The 15,953-nt window shown below is 50.1% G+C and overlaps 2 protein-coding genes and 1 non-coding gene across 4 annotated transcripts; 2 read left to right on the top strand and 1 right to left on the bottom strand.

Annotated features, from left to right (window-relative positions):
- Positions 1 to 4,560: 4,560 nt before the first annotated feature.
- SNAPIN (SNAP associated protein) lies at positions 4,561 to 6,701 on the top strand. 2 transcript variants are annotated; one of them, XM_047704642.1, is made up of 4 exons: positions 4,821 to 5,008; positions 5,263 to 5,309; positions 5,551 to 5,669; positions 6,140 to 6,701. In XM_047704642.1, exons 1-4 carry the CDS (start codon positions 4,857 to 4,859, stop codon positions 6,239 to 6,241), a joined length of 420 nt encoding a protein of 139 aa, XP_047560598.1. In that variant the 5' UTR covers positions 4,821 to 4,856; the 3' UTR covers positions 6,242 to 6,701. The 2 variants fall into 2 exon arrangements, with proteins under 2 accessions (XP_047560599.1, XP_047560598.1); XM_047704643.1 differs by lacking the exon at positions 6,140 to 6,701 and having other exon boundaries at positions 4,561 to 5,008; positions 5,499 to 5,638.
- A 174-nt stretch (positions 6,702 to 6,875) lies between these two features.
- On the bottom strand, positions 6,876 to 14,347 carry ILF2 (interleukin enhancer binding factor 2). Its single transcript, XM_047704641.1, has 14 exons — positions 14,236 to 14,347; positions 13,830 to 13,889; positions 13,607 to 13,649; positions 13,212 to 13,316; positions 12,788 to 12,865; positions 12,133 to 12,235; positions 11,018 to 11,083; positions 9,638 to 9,754; positions 9,087 to 9,165; positions 8,481 to 8,568; positions 8,038 to 8,099; positions 7,847 to 7,961; positions 7,553 to 7,643; positions 6,876 to 7,402 (listed from the first exon to the last, which is right to left on the bottom strand). The coding sequence occupies exons 1-14, from the start codon at positions 14,238 to 14,240 to the stop codon at positions 7,242 to 7,244; spliced, it is 1,173 nt and encodes a 390-aa protein (XP_047560597.1). The 5' UTR covers positions 14,241 to 14,347; the 3' UTR covers positions 6,876 to 7,241.
- A 218-nt stretch (positions 14,348 to 14,565) lies between these two features.
- Positions 14,566 to 14,637, top strand: TRNAM-CAU (transfer RNA methionine (anticodon CAU)). The gene has a single exon. It is a non-coding gene; the product is annotated as a tRNA-Met (tRNA).
- The last annotated feature ends 1,316 nt before the right edge of the window (positions 14,638 to 15,953 follow it).

Raw genomic sequence — 15,953 nt, 5'->3', positions numbered from 1 at the left:
ATGTAAATCAAATTGAGTATCTTTTTTTTTTTTAAGATTTTATTTATTTATTTGACAGAGATCACAAGTAGGCAGAGAGGCAGGCAGAGAGAGAGGAGGAAGCAGGCTCCCCGCCGAGCAGAGAGCCCGATACAGGGCTTGATCCCAGGACCCCGGGATCATGACCTGAGCCGAAGGCAGAGGCTTAACCCACTGAGCCACCCAGGCACCCAAATTGAGTATCTTTTAAACCCACAGTCCATTGATAAGGATGTGTGGTAAGAGGAATGTAACGTTAGTCCAGGAAGCTCCCAACTGTCTTGTCAGTGCCTTACAAGAGGGGAAATGACCTGAACTTGATGATAGCAAGGCCTCCGGTATCCTGTGAGTCTTCTTTAATGTACGGAAGTTCGTTCTCAAAACCTCCCTTTTCTTCTTACCTCCCCCTGACCCCAGTATATAATCAGCACCCCCTCACAGCCCCGGGGCAGAGGCTCTTTCTGCCGCTGGGGTCCTGTCCCCGTGTTTTAATAAACCACCATTTTGCACCAAAAATGTCTCAAGAATTCTTTCTTGGTCATTGGCTCCGGACCTCACCCCACTGAACCTCACCTATATTCCAAAACCACATCAAAATGAGCTCTTCCAAAATGCCTAAAGCTTTATCCTTTGCACTTTAACCTGTTAAATTCTGCTTAAACCTGTTTAATGCCCAAACAGAGGCACTTGGGCCAAGTCACCAAACCAGGGCCTTATTCTTAACGTAATCGCAGTTCCAACCTCCCCCAGAAACGGAGTCTTAACTGGTGAGTCAGGAATTGTCTAGTCAGCACCAGTAAGGCAATCTATCACAAGGGCCCTCTCCATCCCCCCACACCCCCAGAGGAAGGTGAGGTCAGCTGCAGGCCAAGACCCGTCTGCCTCCCCTGCCCCCTCAAGGGAAGGTGACCTCGCCCAGAGCAGTCCTTTCTTTTACCAAGAACTTTTTGCCTCACCCTCCTTCCTCCAAACCCTTCCCCGCCGACGGCTGCTCAGAGCTCCCCTCTCCTTGCTCCGCGGTGTTGGGTCCATGGTCAAAGGACGAGACTGATACAAAGCGAAGGTCAAGCAAAGCTTTATTTCGCGCCAAGCATCGAGAATCAAACTGACCGGCCAGGGCCGTCTCTTGCAAAGAGGCGACCCCTCCCAGCCTCACAGACTAACTTTTATAGAGCGAAGGCCATGTGGTCGAGCCTGGCCACACACAGGCGGCTGAATTACAATTCCCCCCACAGTAGCTATTTGAACTAGCCTACCACTCTGGTCAGAATTGGTGCCCAAAAGGCGCCCGAAAGGCAGGGCCCACATTCTTGGGTGGTTAGGGAGGTGCTTTCCTGATTGGATGTCTCCACCTGGCTTAACTCATTTTTGTATTCTGGGCTCTGTTACCTCCCGCTGACCTGACGCGTCCTGGTATATGGCCTCTGTTATCAGGGGCTGGTCAGTCATATTTTACTGGTTTCCCAGACTTGTTTCTAAGTAAGTTCCTCTGGGGGAGGGGGCAGGGTCAATCTAAGTTTATTTTATTTTTTTTTAAAGATTTTATTTATTTATTTGACAGACAGAGATCACAAGTAGGCAGAGAAGCAGGCAGAGAGATAGGAGGAAGCAGGCACCCTGCCGAGCAGAGAGCCCGATGTGGGGCTCGATCCCAGGACCCTGGGATCGTGACCTGAGCCGAAGGCAGAGGCTTAACCCACTGAGCCACCCAGGCGCCCCTCAATCTAAGTTTATTGCATAAACAACAAAATGGCGCACTCTGGCTAAGTAGGCCCTTACAGGCGATATGGTTCTTGGTTCATGAATTGCTTAATAAAGCCAATCAGATCTCCAGATTTACTCAGTTGAATTTTTGCTCTTTAACAAACTGTAAGTACCTCCTCTAAAGGAATTTCATTTCTGGGAAAAGCCAGGTAGCAACCTGAGAAGGGAGAAGAGATGGGGCAAAACTAGAAAGATAAAAGGACAGGCCTCTGCGGCCTTCTCATGCTCTGTAGAGCTGCCAAGGCCAGGACCACCCTCAGCTTCTGGTTCCTTTGTGATAAATGGAGTCCTGGAGTCTAAACCAGATCGAGGTCTGACCAGGAAACCCATCCGTGGGACATGCGGGGACAGGAACTCTCTAGAAGCACCAGTTTCAGGGGAAAAGCTGGAATCCCAGGCTTCACTGCCCGCTCTAGCCCCTTCCACACCCAGCCCAGGGCTGCTGCCTTTGGCTCCACCACTAAAGTGTTGCTGGGCTCCCTAAACCAACTTCTGACCTTCCAGAAAGGTGGGGGGTGCGGGATGAGTGAATCCCTGTTCTTACCTGGACCAGACTCTCAGGCCCCCCTTCCCAGGTATAGCAGGGCCTCTGAGAACCTTGATAGCCCCCTGCCCCACCCAGGCTCCCCATTGGGTTGGGGGGGGGCACACCGAGTCTGCAGGTCAAAGGGCACGGTGGGGCTGTGCCACCTGAGCCAGGACAACTCCCTGTGGCGCCTCCTTAGGACCAGCAAGAGGGGGGTGGGTTCACCTCAGCACCGCTCAGGGGACCCAGGATAGAGGGCAGAGTTGGTTTTTTTTTTTTTTAATGTGTTTACTTGAGAGAGATTTGAGAGAGAGAGAAAGAGAGAGAGGCAGGGAGAGCATGAGCAGGGGGGAGGGGTAGAGGGAGAAAGAGAGAGAAGAGGACTTCCCGCTGAGCAGGGAACCAGACAGATCCTCGGGTCCCAGGACCCCAGGATCCTGATCTGAGCCCAAGACAGAGGAAGGCAGATGCTAACTGAGCCACCCCAGTGCCCCGGAGAATGGGGCCGTTCTTACGACCTCCTGCAGCCTCTGTAGAACAGTCCAGAACAGGAGGGCCACTGCTGTGTTACAGAGCGCAAGCGGGAGGGCTTTTCTTCCCCAAACACCTGGTGCCAGGATACCTGGAATTTGATAAACATTTAAAGAATCAGTAATTTAGCCAGCACTGACCTTCACGCTGTTACCGGATTTCAGAGTTTCTGTAAAACCTGTTAAAAAACAAAATTCAGCTGAGTAAATATGGAGATCTGATTGGTTTTATTAAGCAATTCATGAACCAAGAACCACACCGCCGAGCAAGGAGAGGGGAGCTCTGAGCAGCCGTCGGCGGGGAAGGGTTTGGAGGAAGGAGGGTGAGGCAAAAAGTTCTTGGTAAAAGAAAGGACTGCTCTGGGCGAGGTCACCTTCCCTTGAGGGGGCAGGGGAGGCAGACGGGTCTTGGCCTGCAGCTGACCTCACCTTCCTCTGGGGGTGTGGGGGGATGGAGAGGGCCCTTGTGATAGATTGCCTTACTGGTGCTGACTAGACAATTCCTGACTCACCAGTTAAGACTCCGTTTCTGGGGGAGGTTGGAACTGCGATTACGTTAAGAATAAGGCCCAGGTCTTGGGGCGCCTGGGTGGCTCAGTGGGTTAAAGCCTCTGCCTTCGGCTTGGGTCATGATCTCAGGGTCCTGGGATAGAGCCCCGCATCGGGCTTTCTTCTCAGCGGGGAGCCTGCTTCCTCCTCTCTATGCCTGCCTGTCTGCCTACTTGTGATCTCTGTCAAATAAATAAAATCTTTTAAAAAAATTTTTTTAATTTATTTATTTGACAGAGAGCATGAAAGGGAGAGTACAAGCAGGGGGAGAGGCAGAGGGAGAGAGAGAAGCAGGCTCCCCGGTGAGCAGGGACCCCCTTCCCCATGAGCTACTTGATCCCAGGACCCCAGGATCATGACCAGAGCTGAAGGCAGTCACTTGACCAACTGAGCCACCCAGGCGCCCTCCCACAGTGATTTAAACACCTCTCCCCTTTCATTCCTGAGGATGAAGCTCAAGGCTCAACAGTCTGGTGCCACTTATCTCTGGGGACCCCTTTGCCCTCCAGAAGCATTTCCACACACACCTTACCCCATGGCCACAAGACTGTGAGCCACTGGAACACCCCAGAGCTTAAGACACTGTGCCTTGGGTTGAGAATTCAACAAGACGGTAAACTCAGGAAAGCCGTGAAAATCACAACAAAACTAAGGAAACTTTTTAAAGGAAAGAAAAAATGAAAATATGGAAACACATGTAGGGTTTAAATTTTGCTTTACTGTGGCAAAATACACATAAAATTTACGACTTAAACCATTTTTAACTGTACAGTTCAGTGGCATTAAGCAAATTCACATTACTGTGTCATCATTACTCATCTCTAGAACAACTTCATCATCCTGCACTGAAACTCTACCCATTAAGCAGTAACTCCCCTGGCAACCCTGTTCTGAGGAAGAACCAAAAGCACATTTGATCTCCATGAATTTCACTGCTCTGGGCACTTATGCAATAACCAGACAGTATTTGTCGCGCTCTGCTTAGTTCACTCAGCATAGTCTCCAAGGATCATCCACATGGCGGCATGTGTAACGATTTCATTCCCTTTTAAGACTTAATATTATTCCTGCTTCCTCTGTAGACACTACAGTGCCATCAAAAAGCACATTCGCAAAGTCGGAAATAGGAGACTATACACACGATGAATACAATCTGGGTAGCACGGGAGGCTAAGCGCAACCAGAGAGACAAGCACTCCCTTTTTCACCTTTGCAGAACACCCAAGACAGCCGCCCCCAAGATGGCTCCTTCCACCCCCGAGGTCTGGAGACGCCCCCCAACACCGCTTCTCCGGGACCTCCAAGGAACTGCACGTCGGCCCGGCCCGCGCCGCCCGGGTCGCGGAGACTCGGTTTCCCAGAAGTCCCCAGGCAGCGTCCAGCCCGCAGCTCCCAGGCGCCCCCTGGTGGCCCACGTCAGCGCGACTCCAGTTCCCGGCGGCCCGCGCGGCACGATCCGGGCGGAAGGAATGCTCGTAATGGCGGCGGCTAGTTCCGCCTCTGTGTCCGGGGCAGGGACTCCAGTGGCGGGTCCCGCAGGCCGCGACCTCTTCGCCGAGGGGCTCCTCGAGTTCCTGCGACCGGCTGTGCAGCAGCTGGACTCTCACGTCCACGCCGTCAGGTCCGAGAGGGAGGGACGGGGCGGGGCGGGGCCGAGCCTCTCCTCATGGGGGGAGGGGAGGAGGAGGACGAGTAGTGCTGTATCGGACGGGGCGGGGCTTGTGCAGGAAGGGGGCGAGTCTCGCGTGGGACTGGAGGGAAAGGCGGGGCTGCCGGGCGGTGGTGGTGGCGTCTGCCCGCACTTGGGGAGTCGCTGAGGGAGTGGGTTTTTCGAGTCCCGGTAACTGACAGTGTGGGTCCCGTACCTCTTTGCAGAGAGAGCCAGGTAGAACTACGAGAACAGATTGACAACCTAGCTTCTGGTGAGTAAGCACCCCGTGGACCAGCGACCCTGCAGCGCACTTCTAGGGCCTCACGTTTAGCCGAGCTCGGGGTGGGCTTCGGGCGTGCGCTTGCGAGGCTGCGGTGGATTCTGCTTTCCGGGGTTCTAGTGGCCGGCCCACGTGGGTGCAGGCGTGTTTAAATCCCATTTACCAGCCTGCTCTCCCTAGGAGCAGGAAGGGAACCATGTGGTGTTCGCTGCTCCTTCCTTCCATCCCCCAGAACTGTGCCGGATCAATGAGGATCAGAAGGTGGCCCTGGACCTCGACCCCTACGTGAAGAAGCTGCTTAATGCCCGGCGGCGAGTGGTCTTGGTCAACAACATTCTACAGAACGCGCAGGTAAAAGAATTCCCCGCCAGCAGTGGTTGTTTCCAAGTCGTCAAGGACCTCCCACAGTCCCCAAGGCAGTGAAACAAAGGGAGTTGTCAGCTAGTGTCAGGCAGAATAGAACTCGTTCTCAGTACCCAGTTCCTCTCCTGGACATTCTTACGTTCCGTAGGAGACTGACGCGGAGATGGAGCAAGGCCAAGGTACCGTCCGGCACCTAGTTGACAGGGAGTGCCGGAGCCTTTCACAGAGTAGCTAAGACTCCAAATCTTGTTCTTCAAAGATTTTATTTAAGAAACACAGCAAGAGAGGGAACACCAGCAGCGGGGAGTGGGAGAGGGAGAAGCAGGCTTCCCGACGAGCAGGGAGCCTGACGTGGGGCAGGAGCCCAGGATCCTGGGCTGATTCATGACGTGAGCTGAAGTCAGACACTTAACGTCTGAGCCACCCAGGCGCCCCATGATTCAAATCTTGTCTTATAGGAACGGCTGAGGCGGCTAAACCACAGCGTGGCCAAGGAAACAGCCCGCAGGAGGGCAATGCTGGATTCAGGGGTTTACCCTCCTGGTTCCCCAAGCAAGTAATAGGCCAGAAGATGGGAGCCACCCATGGCCTCAGAGTAGCACAAGTACTGTTCCCCAGCTGCTTTGTTTCTTCCAGGACTCCCTGTAGACCATGGGACATCAGCATAGCAGCCCAGTTTGTTTGAAGCACTTAAGTCTTACGCATTTATGTGGGGCCTCAAAGAAACCTGTGTACAGCAGGACCAATGATCCCAAAGGATTTATTATGACTCTTGCTTCCAAGAATGAGCTGAGGCCTGTACATACTCAAGACAGAACTCCTCTACCTTCAGACCTAGTTCTGTTCTTCTGTTGCATGTCCTCTACTTGTGACTTTTTTGTTTAGAGAGGATTTGGAGAAGAGGGCAGGCAAAGTCAAGGTCACAACTCCTGTCTGTACCCTCTTTTGTTGATTGCACTTGCCTCGAATATAGTAGCAGTATTGCTAGAACCATTTAATTCAATAAATGCTTAAACAGTGTTGTAGTTTACTCTGGTGTATGGAAAGGTTCCAAAAGTCATTGTACTTTGATTCAAATATGGCTTCAAATTATGATCTAGTGTTTATAACAAAAAGACTCAAGTATCACTTTTACTTAAGAGTACAGAAAGCAAAAAAGGTTCTCAGGTGCCAATGAAAAACAAGACCAAGAGCCCTACTAGGAAGTACTTTAATCATTTTTCTTAGAAAAGAAAAAAAAAAAAATCAGACACTAACAGCTCACAACATTTCAACAACAAAGTACTGGTTGAGAGAGGTTTCCAGGAATTGGGGTTCTCTGAAGTAGGAAGAAAAGCTGGTAGGCTGCTTCACTAAAGATGGATGGCATAGGTCATAAATGGGAGACTTCTGGCTACTGAGCCAATCAGAACCCAGTGGAATGACACTCCTTTCTATAGAGTTTATGTTCCTTCCTGTCTCCCCTATCCCTCAGAAATGCCACCATATAAAGCCCAGTCGCAGTTAGCTTAGGCTGCAGTCTTCCCCTTGGAAAAGAAAAGGGATGAAGAGAGAGGAAGGTCACTCCTGAGTCTCCATGCTTTCCTCTTCCTCTCCTTGAGGTGGTTCTTCTGTATTCTCCTCCTCTTCCTCCCCTTCCTTCTTCTCTGGTGGCTTCTCATAAGCCTTTTCTGAAGGTGTCACTATCACTCCATCCCAGGTAGATATTTCAGAAGCAAGATCTAGAAAAGAGAAAGTGATTTCAAGCCAAGTAGTCGAGCACACAACTCATGATCTACACAGTAGAAACAGCAGGACATTGGAGCAGTGCAGGGCTTCTTTGCAGACCACAGAGTGGCACAAAGAACCCGGGACCCACGGTGAGCACTCACAGCTGGCATCACCCTCCTGGCCGAGAATCTTCCGGAAACCACCATGTGAGAGGATTCTGACCAGAGTCTGAGCTGTGTAGCACACCATGTCCTAAAGGAGAGCAAAGTGAGGGTAAACTAGCAAGATGAATCAAAGTACTCATCTGATGAACATTATCATGAAAATAAAGACAACCTTAATTTCAAGACCAAAGTCTGTGAGAACCCCTAAATCTTGACCCCCCAAAGACCACATTCCCTTTGCCTTCTGACAAGAGTAGGGCATAACAGACCCTATCAGAGCTGTCCCAATACCTGTTGTTCCAGAGTCATGACTGTGTGTACTCTGAAGTTGCCACTCTCACAGGGGTCAGTGATACCCACCGACCCTGGCAGGAACAGTCCTGCAGCCAGGATCTGTAAGCAACGCCTGAAACACACAAGAACATTAAGAGAACACAGAGACCACTTAAACCCAGCCCCAAACCCAAAGCAGTATATTCTACCTGTATGCCACGTTTAGGGCCAAAGGCTGTCTGGTGGGATTGTTCATCACGGCATAGTGCCCCTGGAAAACAAACAGTCTGGTAGGTGTGCCATAAACTTGCTGTATCTAGCCAAACAAACTTTAAACCATCCAAGAGAAAATTGGTTATTACGGCCTAGCTCCAATGTTCATGAGCAATTCTGAAATGGCTGTTCAGTAATTTCCTTTCATTATCATGTTACTGAAATGAGATCACAAAAAAGGCATAAGGGTAGCCAATTACTCATTCAACTGAATACCCCAAAAACCCAAGGAAGTAATAAACCTTGTATATTTACAGGATTACTTGCCCACCATGAAATTCATTTTCAGCTTCATCAAATTTCAGACCCTGATAGGTTTCAGAGTAACTACTTTTAAGTAGGGATGAGCAGGAACTTCCAAATGCCCTTCTTCACTTACGAGTAGGTCAAGGATCCAGGGTGTGAGGGGCTCAAAGCCAGGAAAACGAATCCTCAGGTCTTTCAACAGTCTGATGAGAACTTTAACTCTGAAGGTAAGAGGAACCCAGAGATTAAAAGTAATAAGCTCATTGGGGCACCTGTGTGGCTCAGTGGGTTAAGCCTCTGCCTTCAGCTCAGGTCATGATCTCAGGGTCCTGGGATCGAGCTCCACATCGGGCTCTCTGCTCAGCAGTGAGCCTGCTTCCTCCTCTCTCTGCCTGCCTCTCTGCCTGCTTGTGATCTCTCTCTCTCTCTCTCTCTCTCTCTCTGTCAAATGAATAAATAAAAAAAATCTTTAAAAAAAAAAAAAGTAATAAGCTCATGTATTTCCATCCCCAAGGTACAGAGCGGAATTTATTTCTAAAACTACACATTTATTTCCAAAACTACACATTCAATCTAAATTTGTTTACTTGAAGTTTAAAAAAAAAAAGCAAAAGAAAACCCTACCAAAAAACAACCCTGACAAATTATAGCCTAAAAAGTTCTAACAGAGGAAGTATGGGGATCTGGTTACTCACTATTAATTACTTATTAATTTTAACTCAAATAATGAGTGACTCACGTGGACTGAGAAGCATTTTCCTCAAACCAACGGGCATGTCTGATGGCTGCTAAGGCACTCTGCAACACCTTGATATCCACTAGAAGACAAGCACAACAGGCCACAGTGAAATACTACCATGATTAAGCAAGCAGTTCAACCACACTGCCACAGTCCAAGAACTTGCAAGACAGGGTAACTTCTAATTTCTTAAATCACCCCATGTTCCTCGGATCCGCAAATCATTCATCCAAAAATCACTATTCTTCCTCCAAATCAAATGTAAAAGCATGCAAGATCCACCACTTTCTCCAAGAGCCAACCCCCCCATAAATATTTCCTCACTCCTTAAGTCCTCCACCAGTTGCTTTCTTAGCCATCCCATGTAACAATTTCACTAGCAAGCTGGTAAAACTCTCCAAATTACAGAGGGAGACAGCAAAGTCTAGGCATCAACTTAAGTGCAGAAGGCTTCACGTTGGAATAGCAACAAGCTAATAAGTAAACTTAACAGCAACCTTATGCCATGTTTTGTTTTCCCAACTATCTCAGCAACAGAAAAAAGAACTAACAATGGAGTTCTGGGTCCAGTTTTCGGAGATTGGGCGGCACCGTTGTAATGAGAATCTTCACTGTAGCATCAGAAGAACTAATCTCGAAGCCAGTTTCATTGGTCAGCATGGTCAAAACTGAAAGAAAATCAAAAGCTGTAACTTTCCCATTTCCTTTAGATGACCAGAGATAAATCTACAGTGGGAGTAGGGGAATAGATAGGTTTTTAAAAAATAGCAAAATCCAGGGGCACCTGGGTGACTCAGTCTACCGGGTATCTGACTCTTGGTTTTGGCTCAGGTCCTGATGTCAGGGTCCTGAGATCAAGTCCTATGTTGGCTCTGCACTGGGTGCAGGGTCTGCTTATCCCTCTCCCTCCAGTAGTGTGTCTCTCAAATAAATAAGTAAAACCTTTAATAAAATATTAAAAGTCCAGAATGAAGATTCAGAATACAATTTTAAAAGTAATGGACATGGATCTCCTGGCTGGCTCAGTGGGTAGAGCATGGGACCCTTGATCTCTAGGGTATGAGTTCAAGCCCCACACTGGATATAGCAATTACTTAAACTTTAAAAAAGTAAAAAGTAGAGGTGCCTGGGTGGCTCAGTGGGTTAAGCCTCTGCCTTTAGCTCAGGTCATGATCCCAGGGTCCTAGGATCAAGCCCTGCATTGGGCTCTCTGCTCAACAGGGAGCCTGCTCCCCACCCCCCACCCCCGTTCTCTGCCTGCCTCTCTCTGCCTCCTTGTGATCTCTCTGTGTCAAATAAATAAATAAATTCTTAGAAAAAAAAAAAAGTAAAAAGTAGGCATGCCTGGGTAGCTCAGTTGGTTACATATCTGACTCTTGATTTTAGCTCAGGTCATGATGGCAGGGTTGTGGGACTGAGGCCTGCATCTGGCTCTGCGCTCAGCATGCAATCTACTTGTCCCTCTTCCTCTGCTCTGCCCATGCTAAGTCGATAAAATCTTAAAAAAAAAAAAAAAAATAGAAACGGTTGGGTGGCTCAGTTGGTTGAGCATCTGCCTTTGGCTCAGGTCATGGGATCCTGGGTCCACGTCATCGGGGTCTTGGGATCAAGCCCCATATAGGGAAGTCTGCTTCTCCCCCTCCTTCTGGTGCTTCCCCCTATTTGTGGTCTCTCTCTCTCTCCCTCTCTTGCTCTGTCAAATAAAATCTTTAAAAAAAATAAAAAATAGCCTTGACTATTAAAAAAGAGTAAAGGTAAAGGAGATGCGACAGGATTCTGAACACTGGAGATCACTGTCAAAAACTTCCCCAACATAAAACTCTACATTCACTCTTCCTTCTAGCCTGACCTAACTTTGTTAAAAAGTGTACTTGAAATTATACACCTGGCTCCTATGACCACTAAATACATGTTCAGCAACAAACTCAAACCTTCAGAAGGATCCTGTGCTCTTAGACTTTCCACAACTTTGTTCCCTAGGGCAGCAACAGCTTCCACTAGATGAAAGAAAAAGAGACCATAAACAATTATTTAAAGGCTCTACAGCTCTGTACTACTCCACCCTCTGATTTCTGCCCCACATGCAAGGTTGGAGCAACGGCAAGCAAGAATAAACACTTTTACAAGGGGAAACTAACACCTCAACAGAGAAACCGGAAAGCTCAGGGAACAGGATACCTCCTATACCCATACCCCATTTTTGTTTTTATCTTTTGAATAGTAGGGTTTCTCATCAGTGGCACTAATCCCATTTGGGGCTGGATAATTCTTTGACAGTTGGAGAACAGAGTATGTCCTGTGCATTGATCTCTACTCCTTGGATGCCAGAGCCCAAACTGTCTCTAGACACAGCCAAATATCTCATGGGGGACAAAAATCACCAAATGAGGGACGCCTGGGTGGCTCAGTTGGTTAAGCAGCTGCCTTCGGCTCAGGTCATGATCCCAGCGTCCTGGGATCGAGTTCCGCATCGGGCTCCTTGCTCATCAGAGAGCCTGCTTCTCCCTCTGCCTCTGCCTACCATTCTGTCTGCCTGTGCTCACTCTTTCTCCCTCTCTCTCTGACAAATAAATAAATAAAATCTTTAAAAAAAAAAAAAAATCACCAAATGAGAAACACTGCCCTTTAGGAACTAGACATACATTTTTTCAGACACATCGTCCAGACTTTGTCCCTTATTACCTCCATGCACGTTAAAAAAAAATAAATTTCCCATTTGTCTTCCAAATAATCTTCCTCACAAGAAATTTGGGCTTTAGGGGCTCCTGGGTGGCTCAGTTGGTTAAGTGGCTGCCTTCAGCTCAGGTCATGATCTCATGGGTCCTGGGATCAAGCTCTGGGTCAGACTCCTGCTCAGTGGGGAATCTGCTTCTCCCTGCCAATCCCCTCGCCCCCTGCCACCATGGCTCATGTTTTCTCTCTCTCATAAACAAAACCTTAACAAAAAAAAAAAAAAAAAAAGAAAAGAAAAGCAATTTGGGCTTTAAAGATCCCCATGCCTCAAACTCAACTTTCTGCTCCTGTGGCCAGAAAGAAGTGCACTCACATGTTGGCAGAATCTTTAGGATTACCACCAGGTCAGCCACGTTGTGTCCTGTAGTCATTGTCCCCTTTTTATATGATCCCACCTGTCGGACTTCTTCAATTTGCTGTTGGAAAAAGGATTTCAGGGAGGAAAAAAATGTAGAAGTGAAAAAGACTGTCTAGGTGTGCCTGGGTGGCTACTGGTTAAGTATGTCAGCCTTTGGCTGAGGTGGTGGTCTCAGGGTCCTGGGGATCTGTGTGCATTGGACCCCCCCACTCAGCAGGGATTCTGCTTGTCCCTCTGCCCTTCCCCCACACTCATGCTGATGTGCACGCTCCCTCTTTCAAATAATAAAACTTAAAAAAAAAAAAAAAAAAAACTATTTCCTCTCAGAAGTCAATTACAATTATTAGCCAAACTTAGAAGTAGCAGAAATCAAATCATATCCCAAAACAACCACATGAAAAAACTAATACATTATGGCTAGCTGAGAGCGCTGACACAAGTCTTGTCCCCACAACATCATCACTACAAAGGAATTCCACTGTACTTTCCTTTCCATTTTAGGCTTGGCTTGGAGAACAAGTAACTGAAGAATTAAGATATGGGCGCCAAGGAAACGCTACCCACACTACCAAGACTGCCCGTTCCTATGACTAAATCATTAAAAACTCACCACTTCAAATGTCCCTGGAGCCACAATCAAATTGTCAATCACATTGTTTATTTTCGTCACTAGAGAAAGGATAGAGGCCTGAAAGACAGCAGGAAACAAAAATACCCTACAGTGAAAAATTGTAAGCCACTTCTCAGAGTTTGAGTATTTTCCCCTAACCCTTTCCACACAAGCTGAGTCCCGACGACACAGCGCTCTGCAGACACTCTGACCTTCTGGCCTTGAATATGCCAGAAGAGAGGAACTTTCTGACCCAAAGACAGGTCCCCCAGTAGAGACATAACCGCACCCATAACCTGTGGACAGAGCCCACCGGCACCCTCCCTCGGAGAGACCAGGGCACATTCACCCCTGGGAGGAGTTTCAGACTCGCGGAACCGGGGCCGCAGCAGAAGCCCGGCCCCTCTCGGGCGGCAGAGCGCACCTGCTCCGCAGAGTTGGGGGCGAGGTCCTGGTTCCTCTTCAGCAAGGCCTCACTGAAGGACGTCTCATCCGGCGCCGGCTTGACCCGCGGGAAGGCCATCTCGCACTAGCCGGAAAGAAACCACGAAACTGACCGCGAGTCCGGCGGGAACGCTCCGGCTCCCCGCGGCCACGGCGGGAGCCCCGGACAGCAGAGCGCCTTGCACCTGCTTCTGCTCCTCAGACGCTCAACCCGGGATGCCTGCGGGAGGGACCAGCGGACTCGGCGGGGACCCAGTTAGTCGCTCGGAACGAAGGTTCCGGTCCTGGGATCGCCGACCTTCTCCGGAGGCGGCGCCCCTCGCACCCCGCTAGCGCGGAGCCGCGGCGCCCGGGAAGCGCCCCCGCCGTACTCACCAGGTAGAAGTCGAACGGGATGTGCGGCACGAAGGGCCTGAACCTACACAGGGGAAACGACGCCGGTTACTCCTCAGAAAAGCCAAACGGCCTCGCGTACCGAGGTCGCTCGGCAGGGGCGCGGGCGGGGAGACGATTCCGTGGGGCCAGGATCTCCCAGCGCCGACCGTGTGGACGGCGGACCGACGCTGACCCGGCAGGGGCGCCGACCCCCGGCACTCACCCTCCTCCGGGGCCTCCTCGGGAACCAAAGCGCCCGCCGCGCCCACGGCCTCTGTCACCCCTGGAAAGGCAAGACATTCGCGCTGGCGTGGGCTCCGCCGCAGGGGCCCCGCGCCCGCGGCCGCCCTCCGCGTTCCCGGTGCCCCGCCTCGGAGACCAGAGCGGCCGCCCAGGGGGCGGCCACACGGGTAACCCCCGTGGCCCCCGGAACCGCCATTCCGCGTCCGCCGGGCCCGCCGCGGCCCTCGCCCGCCGCCCTCGCCCCTGCCCGCTGCCCTCCGGCAGCCCCCGGACACGCGGCCCCTCCGGGGACTCCGACTCCCATCGGCCCACCTCCCGTCCGCCCACCTCCCCGAAGCTTTCGGGCGAGTACGCTAGCCCTGCCCAGAACCCCCCGGTGCCTTTACCTCATGGCGCCCTACAACCCGAACAATGGAGGCCACACCAACCGCCCCTCTCCTCAGAGGAGCAGAAGCCGCAAACGCGGCTTGCCGGCGCGTCCCAACAAACTTTGGCGTGATTGGCTCCCGCCCTACGCGCCGCTAATGCCCATTGGTTTACTTTGGCCGACCAGCCTGCGAGCCAATAAAAAACGCCTGCTGTGTCAGAAATTAGCCAATGAAAACGGATTTAGAGGTAGCGACAATTTTTTTTTTTAACCGCACACTAGGTGGCGCGATTTATAGAAGGCATCTGGGAGCTTTCTTCTGGAACCCGGAGAAAGCTGGCCCCTGGGTAGCAGAGTGGCGCAGCGGAAGCGTGCTGGGCCCATAACCCAGAGGTCGATGGATCGAAACCATCCTCTGCTAGAGGTATGTCCTTTTTTCTTTCTTAAGTGCGACAGTCCTCTTTTTCCTCCCTGCAAATGCGGGCTTCAGGACAGTGTTTGGCATCAGCAAGTGAAGGGAATAGGAAGGGACTCCAGGCAACACTATACGCCTGGGTGAAGTTCACCAAAGTCCAGAAACCTGAGGCAGGAGAGCGCATTCTACTGAGTGAATCAGAGAGAAAAGCACTGAAGAGGACAGGCTAGAAGGGAAACGGAGGCAGCCTTCCAGAGACCTCAGAAAAAACGAGCAGGGGCGGGGACAAGGACCCGCAAGCGCCCGAGCCAAGTCACCGCACCCCCGCCCCGCCGGGGACGCGCCCCCCGCCCAGGAGGGTCTCCCAGCGCGCGTGCGCAGGCGCTGTCCCCTGCGTCGGTGTGGCACCCAGGGACCCTGCTTTTGTCCCTCCTGAGTCCTTTTTCTCGGGCTTCTCGCCTTCTTTGGTGCTGATTATGTTTACCTGCATCTGTTAATTGGAGGGTTACCCACTTTTTCTCCTCTTTTAGTGGCTACTCTAAAAATTACAACATGCAGCAGCAGCTCTTTTTGCCCACGGGTCCTGACCCCATTCTTCAATCAATTGATTAAAATAAAATAAAAATTACAACATCCGGGGATACTGGGTGGCTCAGTGGGTTAAAACCTCTGCCTTCGGCTCAGGTCATGATCCCAGGGTCCTGCTTCCCTTTCTCTCTCTCTGCCTGCCTCTCTGCCTACTTGTGATCTCTGTCTGTCAAATAAGTAAATAATATCTTTTAAAAAAAAATACAACATGCGTCCTTGATTTAGGAGGCCTAATTGTGTGCAATATGTTTGCCCTCCTGGTGAAAAACGCAGGGGTAATTTAATTGTTTACCACCGCCGCTCCCCCCCCCCCAGAATTATATGCTATTGTTGTGTAATTCTTTTAAGGACTTTACTGATGCATAATTTATTACACCAAAATACACAGTTCTTAAACTTTCATCTCAATTTTGAGTAATGTATTCCGTCCATGTAACCATCACCCAAATTAAGGTGAAGAACATTTTTATCACCTCAGAAAGCTCACTCTTGACCCTCTACCCGGGCCCTAGAGGCAATCATGATCCTGATTTCTATGAGCACAGATCAGGTGTGTCTGTTCTTGAACTTCACATAAATGGACTCACAGTCTATGTACTCTTTTTTGTCTAGTTTCTCTTGCTTGACACGTTTCAAGATTCTTTCACATTTTTGCATTTATCAGCAATTTTTTGGTTTTTACTTATGAGCAGTGTCCCATTGCATAAATACACCCACCCTCCCGCTGAGCCGTT

This window comes from Lutra lutra, chromosome 15 (genome assembly GCF_902655055.1).
Source record: "Lutra lutra chromosome 15, mLutLut1.2, whole genome shotgun sequence".
In the NCBI taxonomy this organism is placed as follows: Eukaryota; Metazoa; Chordata; class Mammalia; order Carnivora; family Mustelidae; genus Lutra; species Lutra lutra.
This window is presented reverse-complemented; position numbering and strand designations above follow the sequence as displayed.

Excerpts from the sequence above, each read along its gene's own strand:
- ILF2 (XM_047704641.1), bottom strand. Across the intron at positions 9,166-9,637 it reads ACTGGACCCAGAACTCCATT|TGGATATCAAGGTGTTGCAG; the intron begins GTTAGTTCTTTT and ends CTTGTCTTCTAG. Across the intron at positions 7,962-8,037 it reads GCCCTAAACGTGGCATACAG|GCGTTGCTTACAGATCCTGG; the intron begins GTAGAATATACT and ends TGTGTGTTTCAG.
- SNAPIN (XM_047704643.1), top strand. The coding sequence starts at position 4,629 with ATGGCTCCTTCCACCCCCGAGGTCTGGAGACGCCCCCCAACACCGCTT. Across the intron at positions 5,009-5,262 it reads TCTCACGTCCACGCCGTCAG|AGAGAGCCAGGTAGAACTAC; the intron begins GTCCGAGAGGGA and ends ACCTCTTTGCAG. Across the intron at positions 5,310-5,498 it reads GATTGACAACCTAGCTTCTG|GAGCAGGAAGGGAACCATGT; the intron begins GTGAGTAAGCAC and ends TGCTCTCCCTAG.